This window comes from Gossypium hirsutum, chromosome D10 (assembly GCF_007990345.1).
Source record: "Gossypium hirsutum isolate 1008001.06 chromosome D10, Gossypium_hirsutum_v2.1, whole genome shotgun sequence".
NCBI lineage: Eukaryota > Viridiplantae > Streptophyta > Magnoliopsida > Malvales > Malvaceae > Gossypium > Gossypium hirsutum.
The window spans coordinates 17775426-17787546 of NC_053446.1; the positions used below are offsets into that span (position 1 = coordinate 17775426).

Below are 12121 nucleotides of genomic sequence, written 5' to 3' on the forward strand. Positions count from 1 at the left end.
GTAATTGGAGAGAAAACCGAAACTCTATTTTTTTTCTGCAGCAAAAAGATAATTAAATTATTTTCTGATAACCTCTTCCCCATTATCTCCTAAAATCACTCCCTATTAACCCACTAAAACACAACTACTCAGAATTTTGCCCCAACACAACTCTTAGCCGAAATTGGAGAAAAAATACTATCTCCATGCCATTATAGAGAATTGAACACAAGACCTCCTTCACACCAACACTCCACTTATCCACCAAACCAATAAGCCCATTCTATTAATTATTTGTCAACTTTTACTTAAAAGCCTATTGACCAAATATAGAGCTTATTCATAAAAATATCAAAATTTGACCAAGTCCTTGCTTGAACTTGGGACCTCTCACACACCCAGAACACTTAACCACTGAAGCAGATACACAATTGTGTCACACCTTTGCAAGAACAAAAATAAAAATTTGGGGAGATACAGTATGATTTGGGTGATGTTTGGTGCACACAGCCACTGTTTGTTACACGGCCTGGCGATATGGCCATGTGACTTTTCATTACACGGTTTAGTTCTTACACACGGTTGGACTATGCAGTTGGGTGTTTCAACCCCACACAACCTCAGCCTATCACACGGCCTGACCACACGACCGTGTGACCCTTTTTTTGCCTTTTTATCTATCTATTTTTAAAAGTTTCAAATTAGTCCTAAATTGATTTCGAGTTGAATTAAGAGTTTTGTAAGATCGACTAAGACTCAGTTTTAGTTGTAAATCATATTATACTTGTATTAATGAATGTTTTGTTGTTTGATTGAAAATTTAAGCTAAATTCATAGGTGATAATTGTCGTCAACTGCCATAACATCTTATAACTCGAGTTCAGTGACTGGACCAAGTGTCGAGTGTTACATACCGGAGGTAAAGGTATTTCATAATCATCCTCTACTACTTCCTAGATGTCAAGAGCTTGCAAATGAACAGACATCCTAACAACCCAAGTTTTACAATTTTCTCCATTGAAGACTGATAGTGCCATTTTGAAACTTGTCTCTTCCATTTTTCACTCAAGATAACAAAAAGCTCTAAATCTAAACTATTGGTAAAAAGAAACACTCAGCAAAGAAGAGAATTCTATATATTTTCACTGAACATGCATTTTATTGAATGACCAAAGCTATATTTATACAACAAATTGTAACAAAAAATAGCAAAAAAATGAAAAACAAAAAAATCAAATTTAAATTTTGAAAAGAATTATTCCAACCGCATATCCTTAACTAATTCATAGCAGATTACTTCAACATATTTTGTTTTGATGAAAACCATTCAACATACTACTACAGTCAGGGATAATCTAATTAAGCAAGAGACTATACAAGGCATTATTTGTCGTGACATTGTTCATAGTTGAAGCATAATATTTATGATCAAATTATAAATAGGGTAAATTACACCAATAGTCACTTAACTTTAAGGTAACTGACAAAATAGTCACTCAGGTTTCAAATCAGTCACTCAGCTTTTGAAAAATAACAAAACAGTCACCACTAACCATTTTCCTTGCAAACGTAACGGAGCTGCCATTTTCCATCCCCTATTATTGCTCTCCCACCCCTCTCCCTCTTCTCCACCATCCTTCCCCCTACTTTGATTCTCTCTCCCTCTCCCCCTCTTCCCTACCATCACTCCTCTTACTCTGATTCTTTCCCTTTCCCACACCGTCCCTTTGCTAACCCACTTCCTCTACTCTGATTCTTACCCTCTCTATTTTTGGCATTTCCCTTCCCCTCTCTCTCGCTTGAAGGAACTAAAACTTCGCTAATCAGACAACTAAAATTTTAGTAATAATAAAAGCAAGTAAGGAAACATCTCTCTTGTTTCTCTTCCATTTACACTTGACGTTATTGCTTATTTATTTCTTGTATCATTTGCATTACTTGGGTTTCAATTCCTTGTATTACAGCAGCTTTTTTTTTTCCATTACAAAAGAGTTACTGCTTTGATTCTCTTTCCAAGAATTTAAATATGTTGGGAATTTTTAACTGATTGGTTGTCTTTTCTTATTTTTTTCCCTCATGGGTTCTTTTTTTAAAATTTGTATTACAGGGTGTTAGTATTGTAGGAGTCATTACATTTACAGTTAAGGTATTAGTATTCAAACTGTATACTTTGGATATAAAGTGGCAATTTTTTATTGGATTTTTGAAGCTTATATTGTGAAAGCTTTCATGGTTTGGGGGTAGTGAGAGAATTTGAGGATTAAGAGCATATAAAAAGGAACTGTTTTCATATCTTTGTGTATTCTGTGATAAGCTTTACTTGAAGAGGATGGTATCTTGTAGATTCTGCAGAATAAATGAAAAAGTTTGAATCTTTTAGTTGGCATGGTTGACAATTTAATTAACAATGTAAGATGAGATAAAAGGAAGTGTTTAGATAATGGAAACGAAGGAAGAAGCTGAAGGACATGAAGACCAATCACAATCAATAATTTGGAAATTAGACCATGGTTTTGAGGAGAAGGCTGTAAAAGTGGACAGGAGAGTTCAGAATCATGTGCACTCTAGAAGCACCGATTCTCCTAGGCTGCTGCTATTGGGGTATAGGCGCACTCAAAGTGAATTCGCAACTGTGGGACACAAACGTACCAATAGTTTCCAGAGGTTGAAAACTCAAATGTAGAAGGCTTGGCGATGGGGTGACAATTCAAGGGATGAAAGGTATCAGCCAAGCTTCAATCCTGAGGTTTTAGCAAACCAGAAACGCTAGTGGTACCAACTCCACTCCAAATATATGGTATGTTAGACCAAACTCTTCCACTTCTTTCTTTGCACATTTCCAAGTTTCCTCTAATCAGTCATTTTGTGTATGCATTTTCTATGGCTGTAAATTAGTTGGATGATGGGGGAGAGGAAAAGAATCAGAGTAGAAGGAGGGATGGTGGGGAAAAAGGAGAAGGATGGGAAGCAGTGATAAGGGGATGGAAAATGGTAACTCTGTTAAGTATCTAAAAGAAAATGGTAACTTCATTACATCTGTAACGAGAAATGGTTAATGATGCTTGTTTTGTTATTTTTCGAAAGTTGAGTGACTGAATTGAAACTTGAGTGACTGTTTTGTTAGCTACCTTAAAATTGAGTGATTTTTAGTGTAATTTAGCCTTATAAATATTCTATCATTTTGCTAGTAGTTGTTCGTTCCAGAGGGCCCAAAGTTCAGCTACCATATACAATCCAACAATCCATTTTCCACTATGGCTGCCAATGACGACGTCAAAACCTGCACTACCTAAATTGCTAATAATAGATCCATCAATATTGACTTTCAAGAAATCAGATAGGGAAGGGGTGTACTTTACATGGACAAAAGGGTGATAGAGCATATAATTTAGTGGCTAGAGTAATGATGTCTAGGTTTGAGCCTCTGCCAAAGATTTTATCGTTTCTTGCAATCTAAATTCCTCAAACAAAATAGATAAGGTTGAGTATTTAATATTATTGCCAAAATTTACTTTTGAGAAACATAAACTCCATTTTGGTTATAATGTTGTAAAGTAAAAAATATGCATTTAAATGATGTTAAAATTCATTAATAGTATGATATTTCAATAAAAATATAAGAAAATAATATTATTAATATTTTGATATATGAAATATATTTTTTAAATTTTTAAGTAATTAATTTGAATTGTTTGTAAAATTTAATTTGAATATATAAACTATATTTTAAATATTAAAAAAATTAATACAAATTCAAATATATAATGTTATATATTTGAAATAGAATAATTATATACCAATATAAATATTACATAAGATACATTGGATTATAAATAAGGGTTAAAAATGTCATTTGAATCCAAAAATGATTTTTTCTAAACAAAAACTAAAAATTTTAGCTTTTGTGTTTGGTTTAAAAATTACTTTTCAAAAGAATTTTTTATTTCAAAGGAACCTTATTCTTTATTACTTATAGGAAGCACTTTTCCAACACGGTGAAGAACCCACCCAAAGACGAAGTTTCATAGTGTGTACTAGAGTTAAAGGTTTTGAGATTATGTTGGCTTTGATACCATCATTTAGATATGAGAAAAACTTGATTCAATTCGAAAAAATTAAAAAAAAATTAAATTTTGAGTTAATCGAATCGAGTTATTTGAATTATTCGAGTCAAATCAAATATGTATTTTGAGTTTCGAGTTCAAATTAAGTTGAATTTTACGATTCGAATAGCTCAAATAATTTGAATAATAGATTGGTATAAATACCCTTTTAATCCCTGTCAAGTCTGAAAATGAGCAAATTGGCCTCTCTCTCAACAAAAACTAAAAAATTGAGTTAGGATGATAAAATAGGACTCGCCAGCTCAATTAACTTGAATTTTTTTTCACTCAATTCAAATGGATTCAATCAAACACTCACCCTACAATCAGTAAAAGGGAGGTTGAATAACTTAATGAAGGGGAGGGAGCATTTTGGTGTTCTTCCATGTTACATTTCCAATAGAATATGATTTTTTAGAATTTGACTGTTGACACCATTTTTTTTATATAAAAACGGGGTCGACTTGGATTTTAAAAATAAAACGAAAATGGGAGTCGCCACCAATCTTTTTTGATGAGGTGTGATTGGGTCACCTCGAAAAGTGATTGTTTTTAATAAACGATTTGATTTTTATTTAAAACAACGATCTTGATCCACGAAATTTAGAAAAACGGATTCGGGAGTCGGTTACACACGAGGAAGGATCAGCACCCTCGTAACGCCCAAAATTGGTACCTCGTTGATTAATAAATGCCGAAATTTAAAAATTTGAAAGAGCAAATTAAAATATGATCCATTTTTATTGACGTTCATTTAAAAATCGTTTGAGTAAATTCGAAAATGAGTTAAAGACCCGCTTATTTCAAAGTAACAAAATGTTACGCCCGTAAGTTGGGACACGATATTTGAAACTTTAGAGAATAAACTTTGCTTTAATTTTTATTGAAATTTCATATTTTAAAATTAAAAGGAACATTTCACCATTTAAGTTTAATGAGAAAAACCGAAACCCCGTAAGTTAGGGTACGATTTCTCAAATCACCCAAAGCGCGAAATGTTGCCTTGTAACGAAATTTCTTTGATTTTGAAGCTTAAAAAGGGTACTTTGCGATTTAGGTTTAACGAGAAAATCGAAACCCCGTAAATTAGGGTACGATTTCTCAAATTACCAAAATACAAAATATTACCTTATTTAGCAAAATTCCATTTTGAATAATAACGGGTAAGATATTCGAAGGTAAGCATTTATTTTGTTTGGAATAAAATAAAGCAACCTAAGTTGGATAACTATGTCGGAGTTTAATTTACAATACAATGACGTGAAATGACAACATAATAATAATCATGGAATAATGATACATGGATGAAATTACACAAATGTATAACAATAATATGAAAATGCGAGTAAACTAATTATGACATACATAATGACAATACCCACTCAACATACTTTATTTGAATACTAGTATTAATAATTAAAGACGAATAAATTAAGTAGCATATATAACAATTTCAAAATGAGTAACATAAAACAAATTAGAACAAATAAAATGTAGGATAGTTTTTAAAAAGATAATAAATGGGTTTTGAATGAATAAAAGAAAATTAAAAAAAAATCAATTACACACAAAACAATTTTAGAAATACTATGTGTAAAAAATTTTAAAATAAATAATATGTATGTACATATAAAAACGTAAAATAAGAAAAATCTTAAAATATAAATAGCAAAGTTGAAAAGGTAAAAAATAATTTTAAAATAATTAGTGTATATAATGCATTCTAATATAAGATAAAATAATGTATAAAATACTTAATGTATAGAAACTCAAAATAAGCAAAAATAAAACAGTTTTGAAATAAACAATATAAAGAATTTCAAAATAAATAGCATAGGAAACAATTTAAATTACATAGTACATATAAATCCAAAATGGATAGCGCATACACATGTATTTAAAATAAATAACATATATAAAAAAAACTGAGGTAAATACTAATCAATCTAAAATAGTTTAAAACAAAATAATATATAAAGGATATCCTAAATAATAAAAGAAACAGTTTAAAATATATGTATAAAAAATGGGGTTAAAAGGTCATGGGCATGATTGAAACCAGAAATAAAATAAAGGGGAAATTAAAAATTAAAAGATGGAATGAGGGACTTATTTGCAACGTGCTAAAAACATCAGGGAACAAATATCCCAAGCCCCTTGTGCGCGGCGTTTCAGTGCAAAGGGGCACACATGGTCAAAGGACCCGATTGAAGCAGACACAAAATTGGCGTCCGAAATCAAAAAAAATAAAAAGGTCGGATTGCACTTCAGCACAAGATGAAGGGACCAAATGCGAATTTACCCATTAGGGCAAAAATGCGCAGATCCCCTTCCCTCAAACGGCCCCGTTTTACAATCACCATAAAAGCTACAAATTTTGCTTTTTTCTTTTGCTGTTTGTTTTCTTTTCTTTTTAAAAACTTAAAATCACTTTCTTTCTCTGCTAGGGTTTCAACCCAGCTTTAGTGCCGCCGTCAGTCCCTCGCATCTCCACCATGGCTCCACCGCGTGTGGTGGCCGGAGTTGTGCAACACAGGGCTTTTTAGCCCCGCTTCTCGCGTTTTCAGGGCCTAACATCCTCACTCTCGAAAAATGGAAAGAAAATAATAAAAAGGGTCTCCCCTCGTCCCTTTATACTCGGTTCCGGCGAAGGAGAAGAGGTCTCCGACACCGAGACCGTGATACGCCCAAGTAAGCTTTGCCTCTCCCTTTTTTATTATTTGTTATGCAAAAAAAAACAGAAAAATAAAAAAGGGATTCGAACAAGAATGTAAAAAAAATCCTCTCAAGTCTGATCTATTTTGTTTTTGATCTTTATTATTTCATGTCTGTAAAAAAAAGGGAAGAACCTACAGTGATGATCTTTGGCCTTTTTATACCCCATTACAACTGTTAATTTCTATTGTTTTTGTTTGTTGTTGCGTGTTTATTGCTCTCTGCAGGTGTCAGAGGCATGGCAGAGGCTGTGATAGGCCAACGGTGGCGGTGGCTGGTAGCAGGAGGAGCGGCAGAGGAGGGGAAGGCATGCGAGGAGCTGGCGGCTGAAGAGAGTTAGGGAGGCTAGGGTTTGCTACTGAAATTTTTTTTTAGTTTGTGGACTTTTAGGTTTTTTAATTTTTGGGCCTGTTGGGTTTAGGGTTAATTTTGGGTAATGGGCTGAAATGATTTGGGTTGTTCTGGTTTAATGTAAATGGACTGTTTATTAATTTTGGTTGTGGTATTATTGGGCCCGGGCAAAAATGGGCCACTACAGTGACTATTGGGAAAGTTATTAAAAGTTTGTTGATTTTGCCTCTTAGATATTCATTTAATTTCAATTAAACAAACTTACTACTAGTTATAAAGACAAAGATGGATATCAAAAAGTATTTACATAGTTCAGAATTTCCTACATATCTGAGGCTTTACTCAGAGAGTAATTCGCTATATAATCAATTAGTACAAGTTGTGATTTAAGTTCAACTTACTCGTATACTTCGACCTAGGTCACTCTCCCTTTAAATCTTCTCTTCAAACCGTGCTACTTCTATACCCCACCCCTATTATTGTATAACTAGAAAAGCATAATGAGCAAGTCTAAGACTTATAATCTTAATTTTTAATTGGTTAATTGTAACACAACTTTAGTAAAAGATGGACTCTCATAAAAAAATATAGGGTAAACTAAAAAATAGTCACTTACGTAAAGTTAAGTTATATTTTGGTCATTGAATTTTAATTTGTTACGAAATTTCCATTAATGTTATCGATTTGTAAGTAATGGAGGAGAATTAGTCTTTAATGCAAGATCGAGATCTATGACTCTTGCAAGAATCATAAAATTCTCTTGTCATGATTTAAAGTTGGTGCGTGATAATAATTTTGACAAGTATAATAGTAATTGAATCAAATAAAATAAAACTCACATATAACTTTAAATATAAAACAAAATAATAATAAATTCAAATAAAGATAAACTTATCTCATGATGCATTCTTTTTAAGTTTATCCAAAAAAATATTATTTCAAACATGCTATATGGATTGGAATTGTTTACTTGAACTTGCTTGAATGAGAATTAACCATTTTCGAGGATACAATGTTCTTGAATTCATATTGGTACAAGAAATTTCTACCTAGTTGATTCTTGATGGTCAAAAATTTTGAATATATCTATTTTATAACAACGTATGTTTAATATTTATGTATTTTATTGATTTAATCTTAGTTCGGTTGGCATGGGCATTATTATTAATGTAGGAGGATGTGGGTTTGAGGGTGCTGAAACATGTTATCTTCCTATTTATGGGTTGGGGAGGGACTATGAGTAATTTTAAATATTGTGTCAGAAAAGACAAATATGATGGAAATGTATAATGAGATTATTAAAATATGTATTTATATGATTTAATTATACATAGCTTTAAAGAATTGCCCAAGCTGACATTTGTTGGCAGGCAAATGAAATAAATATATTAATAAAAGTCGAATAATATAATTTCAAGCTTTGTTAACCTGTGATGGATAGAGCATGATTTGTATTCCTTCAGTACATCTCTTGAAAAAGGAATATATTTTATTATTACAACTATTTTCGTGTGCTTCAGATGCAAAATTTCAACCAATAATATAATAAAACAATAGGAAGGAAATCATAAATTAAATTAACTTGCACGTTTTGAATTCCTCCAACCAAACATTGGAGACGAAAGTCAAGTCAGTAGCGTTTTTATTATCATCTTAAACTTTTCGACATATCGTATTCTTCAATATTTAGTTTTTTTTTATATATAATCTCACAGTATAGATCCGAATTTATTATAACAAATATAAGAATCACGTCTTATCGAATCATTAAAAATAAATTATTTTATTTTAATTTTTGAAATGTTTGGTTTATAAGTTTTATGGCTAATTTGGTATTATTGAATTGAATACCTGATCATAGTTAAAAGGAGTCAAATGTGTCAAAGTACAGAATTTGACTTTCAAGGAAACCATGAGACGAGCTGTTTCCACTGCAAATTTTTTGTTTATCGAATTTCATGTTCCCATAATGCCAAGTTTGAGTCACTTATGTTGCATTTTTTTAGTGTAAGTATACCATATAAAAGGATCAAGTTTTTAAAGGCACGTTGGATAGTGCCAAAGCTTATGTACTTTTTATCATTATGCCTAAGGTAGTATAAGCTATTATAGCTTGCTGTACCGAGGATTGAATGTTGATATTTTTATATATTTTTTAAAATAACTTAATTGAAGTAATAAATTATTAAAGTGTTTTTTATTGTAATATTATTTTATTTTAAAATCTAAAAGATTACGTGTATATAACTTAAGCTAGGTTAATATTGATCGGCGTAAAGAAAGATTAATATTTAAGAAAACATATGTGTTACTGTGGTAATAAAAAATGATGAATTATTAGCTTTTACATGTGAGTAATAAATCGATCCAAATGAAGATTTACTGGTTCACATGTTCTTATTCTCAGTTTTTGATTACTACAATATATCACTTACAAGTTAATATTTTGTCCAAAGATGAAATATTAATGGAGTGTCAAATACCCTGAAATAGGGTTTATCTCTATTTAATTTATTATTATTAAGGTTTGTTAGATAAAACACATTAGCGAACAAAAATAATTAATTACAAATAAATACATATAAAATAAAATATGAATAGAATTATTTATAGTTAATTTATCAAATATGAAAATCAAATAAAACCATAATAAACAATTGAAATAAAGGAGAATTGAGATTTTACGAAACGTTTAGGCCCGTGAAACACGGTTTCCTTAAGACAGATTTGGCCGCTCCTACGGTACTTGGAGTAACGTTGGTCGAAAGTCTCCCAATATACAATAACAGCAGTGATCGAAGTAATAGCACCTCTACCACGACCAATCGAACGAACAATGCCTTTTTTCTATCATCGGAATATTTATAAAACACGAAGGATGGAAAAAGAGATTTTTGAGAATAACAGAATTTCGGCAGGAGAATTTCTAAGAGAGTATGAAAGTGTACAAAAACCCTTCAGAATCATGGTCTTTTATAGGCATGGAGAGTGTTGGAATTTTGGAAAAAATATCCCTAAAATCCGTCATTAAATCAAAAATTTAAACAAATTTATTGGAATCAAATCAATAAGATAAGTTTCTGTATATAAGCATATTGTCTGCTGAGGAAAAATAAATTTGTATTGGGCTAAAATATCCACAGGCCCATTTGAGCCCAACCGGTCTGGATATTTCACGCCGTCCACGTCATGCGGGTGCGCCCCAACCCCGTCGGGTTTGGACCTGCAAGGTGAGCATTCTAACAAGCCTCTGCATCCAACAAGGCAGTGGCGATACCTTGCAAATCAAATGGTGTCTGACTTGTGGTAATGATGGAGACCACATGATCATACTCTGGTGGAAGTCCATTTAGAATAGCAGATTGTTGCTCTTCTTGAAAAACCTTTTGGCCATATCCAGTTAGACAATCACAGAAATGCTTTATACCAACCAAGTAATCAGACATACTCATATAATTCTTACAATAGTTATGGAGTAAGGAACGATGCCTCTTGGCCTTTGTTATTGACTGACTCCCAAAAATCCTATTCAACGTAGACCATAACATAGATGCAAAAGAAGAATCACCAATTAATCTATTGTGCAAGGAGGGACTTACTGTGGATAAGAGCCACGCAGAAATTGTAGCATCCTGCTGCTCATACTACACAAATATAGGAATTTCAACTAACGATCCGTCATCATCAGCAACTGTTGAAGAGGGAACAACCACTATACCATCAAGATAACGCTGAAGACGATGAGTCTTGACCACGAGCAGAACATGTTGCTTCCATGCTAAAAAGTTGTTATCATCAATCAAGGTAGCAACCTTTTGCGACGCGAAAGCAAAAGGATTCACCTTTGATACCATAACAGCAAATGACAGAAACTCACATAAAGAAACAAATCATTTTCTTTATCTTAATTAGCACAAGTCATTAGCACCCTTTTATATAGCATTGAGTAGTAATTATCATAACAGAGTAATAACTACCCAGCTAACAACCAACTAACTTCAGCTAACTACTAACAAACTAACTGACTTGAAAAATCAGCTAACTGCTAGTTGTTATCTAACAATGCATTGTGAACTTGTTAAGCTCACCCCCTCCTTATTCTCCATATTTACAAATAACCCATTAGGTTAGAACGTGGACGCGACATTTGGAGGGCTCGAAATCGTTTTGATCTTATTATTAGAAAGTAATTTAAATTTTCTATTTGAAGTTTTTATAAATTTGGAATTGTATCGCTTTATTTGAATTGTGGCATGGGACTTCGATTTTGGGTTTATTTAGCATGCATGGTATTTAATTGGAATTTAGGATATTGATGCATGGATTTAGAGTTAATTATGCATAAAATAATTCAGAATTTTCTTAATAAACCCAAGTTGAATATCACTTTTGCACTACTAGATTATAAATAAATTTTGGAAAAATAAATAAATTGAAAATTAACTAAGTTTTCAAAAGTAATCACCGTTACAAGGAAAAAATTTTACTTAATCGATTTTGTTAACTTGTGAATTTTCTGAAAATAGACTAAGTTTTCTTCTAGATAAACAAACGTTTTAAAATGACTATTTAATAAATTTCGATAGTTTACTGGACTATTTTAATGGCCAATGTAATCTCTCAAATTCGGGTCTAACGTCTAGGCTAGGTTGGGAAGGTTACAAGCCCCTACTCTTCTTTTTTTTTTTGCATTCAATTTGGTACTTGAACTGTCAAAATATATCAAAAAGACTCTTTCACCATTAACTTTAATAGTTAACCATTAAAGTTAACTGCATTTTAATCTTTTTCAGCTCAAGCCATCCCATTTCACAACCACGACATGAGATATGACGAAAAATTATAAAAAATAAAAATCAATAAAAATTATAAAAAAATTATTAAATTTTAATAAAAAATTTTAAAAATTTTATTAAAAAATTTTAAAAAATTTTAAAAAATCATAAAAATTATAGAATTTTATAAAAATCATA

The 12121-nt window shown here is 31.6% G+C and overlaps 1 protein-coding gene and 2 long non-coding RNA genes across 3 annotated transcripts; 2 read left to right on the plus strand and 1 right to left on the minus strand.

The window, feature by feature from the left end:
- Positions 1 to 1609: 1609 nt before the first annotated feature.
- Positions 1610 to 3102, plus strand: LOC121222161 (uncharacterized). Its single transcript, XR_005919212.1, has 2 exons — positions 1610 to 1837; positions 2087 to 3102. It is a non-coding gene; the product is annotated as an uncharacterized lncRNA (long non-coding RNA).
- Positions 3103 to 6493: 3391 nt separating this feature from the next.
- LOC121222162 (uncharacterized) lies at positions 6494 to 7359 on the plus strand. The gene is made up of 2 exons (XR_005919213.1): positions 6494 to 6773; positions 7025 to 7359. It is a non-coding gene; the product is annotated as an uncharacterized lncRNA (long non-coding RNA).
- Positions 7360 to 10091: 2732 nt separating this feature from the next.
- LOC121222163 (uncharacterized) lies at positions 10092 to 11041 on the minus strand. The gene is made up of 2 exons (XM_041102142.1): positions 10748 to 11041; positions 10092 to 10673 (listed from the first exon to the last, which is right to left on the minus strand). Exons 1-2 carry the CDS (start codon positions 10789 to 10791, stop codon positions 10388 to 10390), a joined length of 330 nt encoding a protein of 109 aa, XP_040958076.1. The 5' UTR covers positions 10792 to 11041; the 3' UTR covers positions 10092 to 10387.
- Positions 11042 to 12121: the final 1080 nt, after the last annotated feature.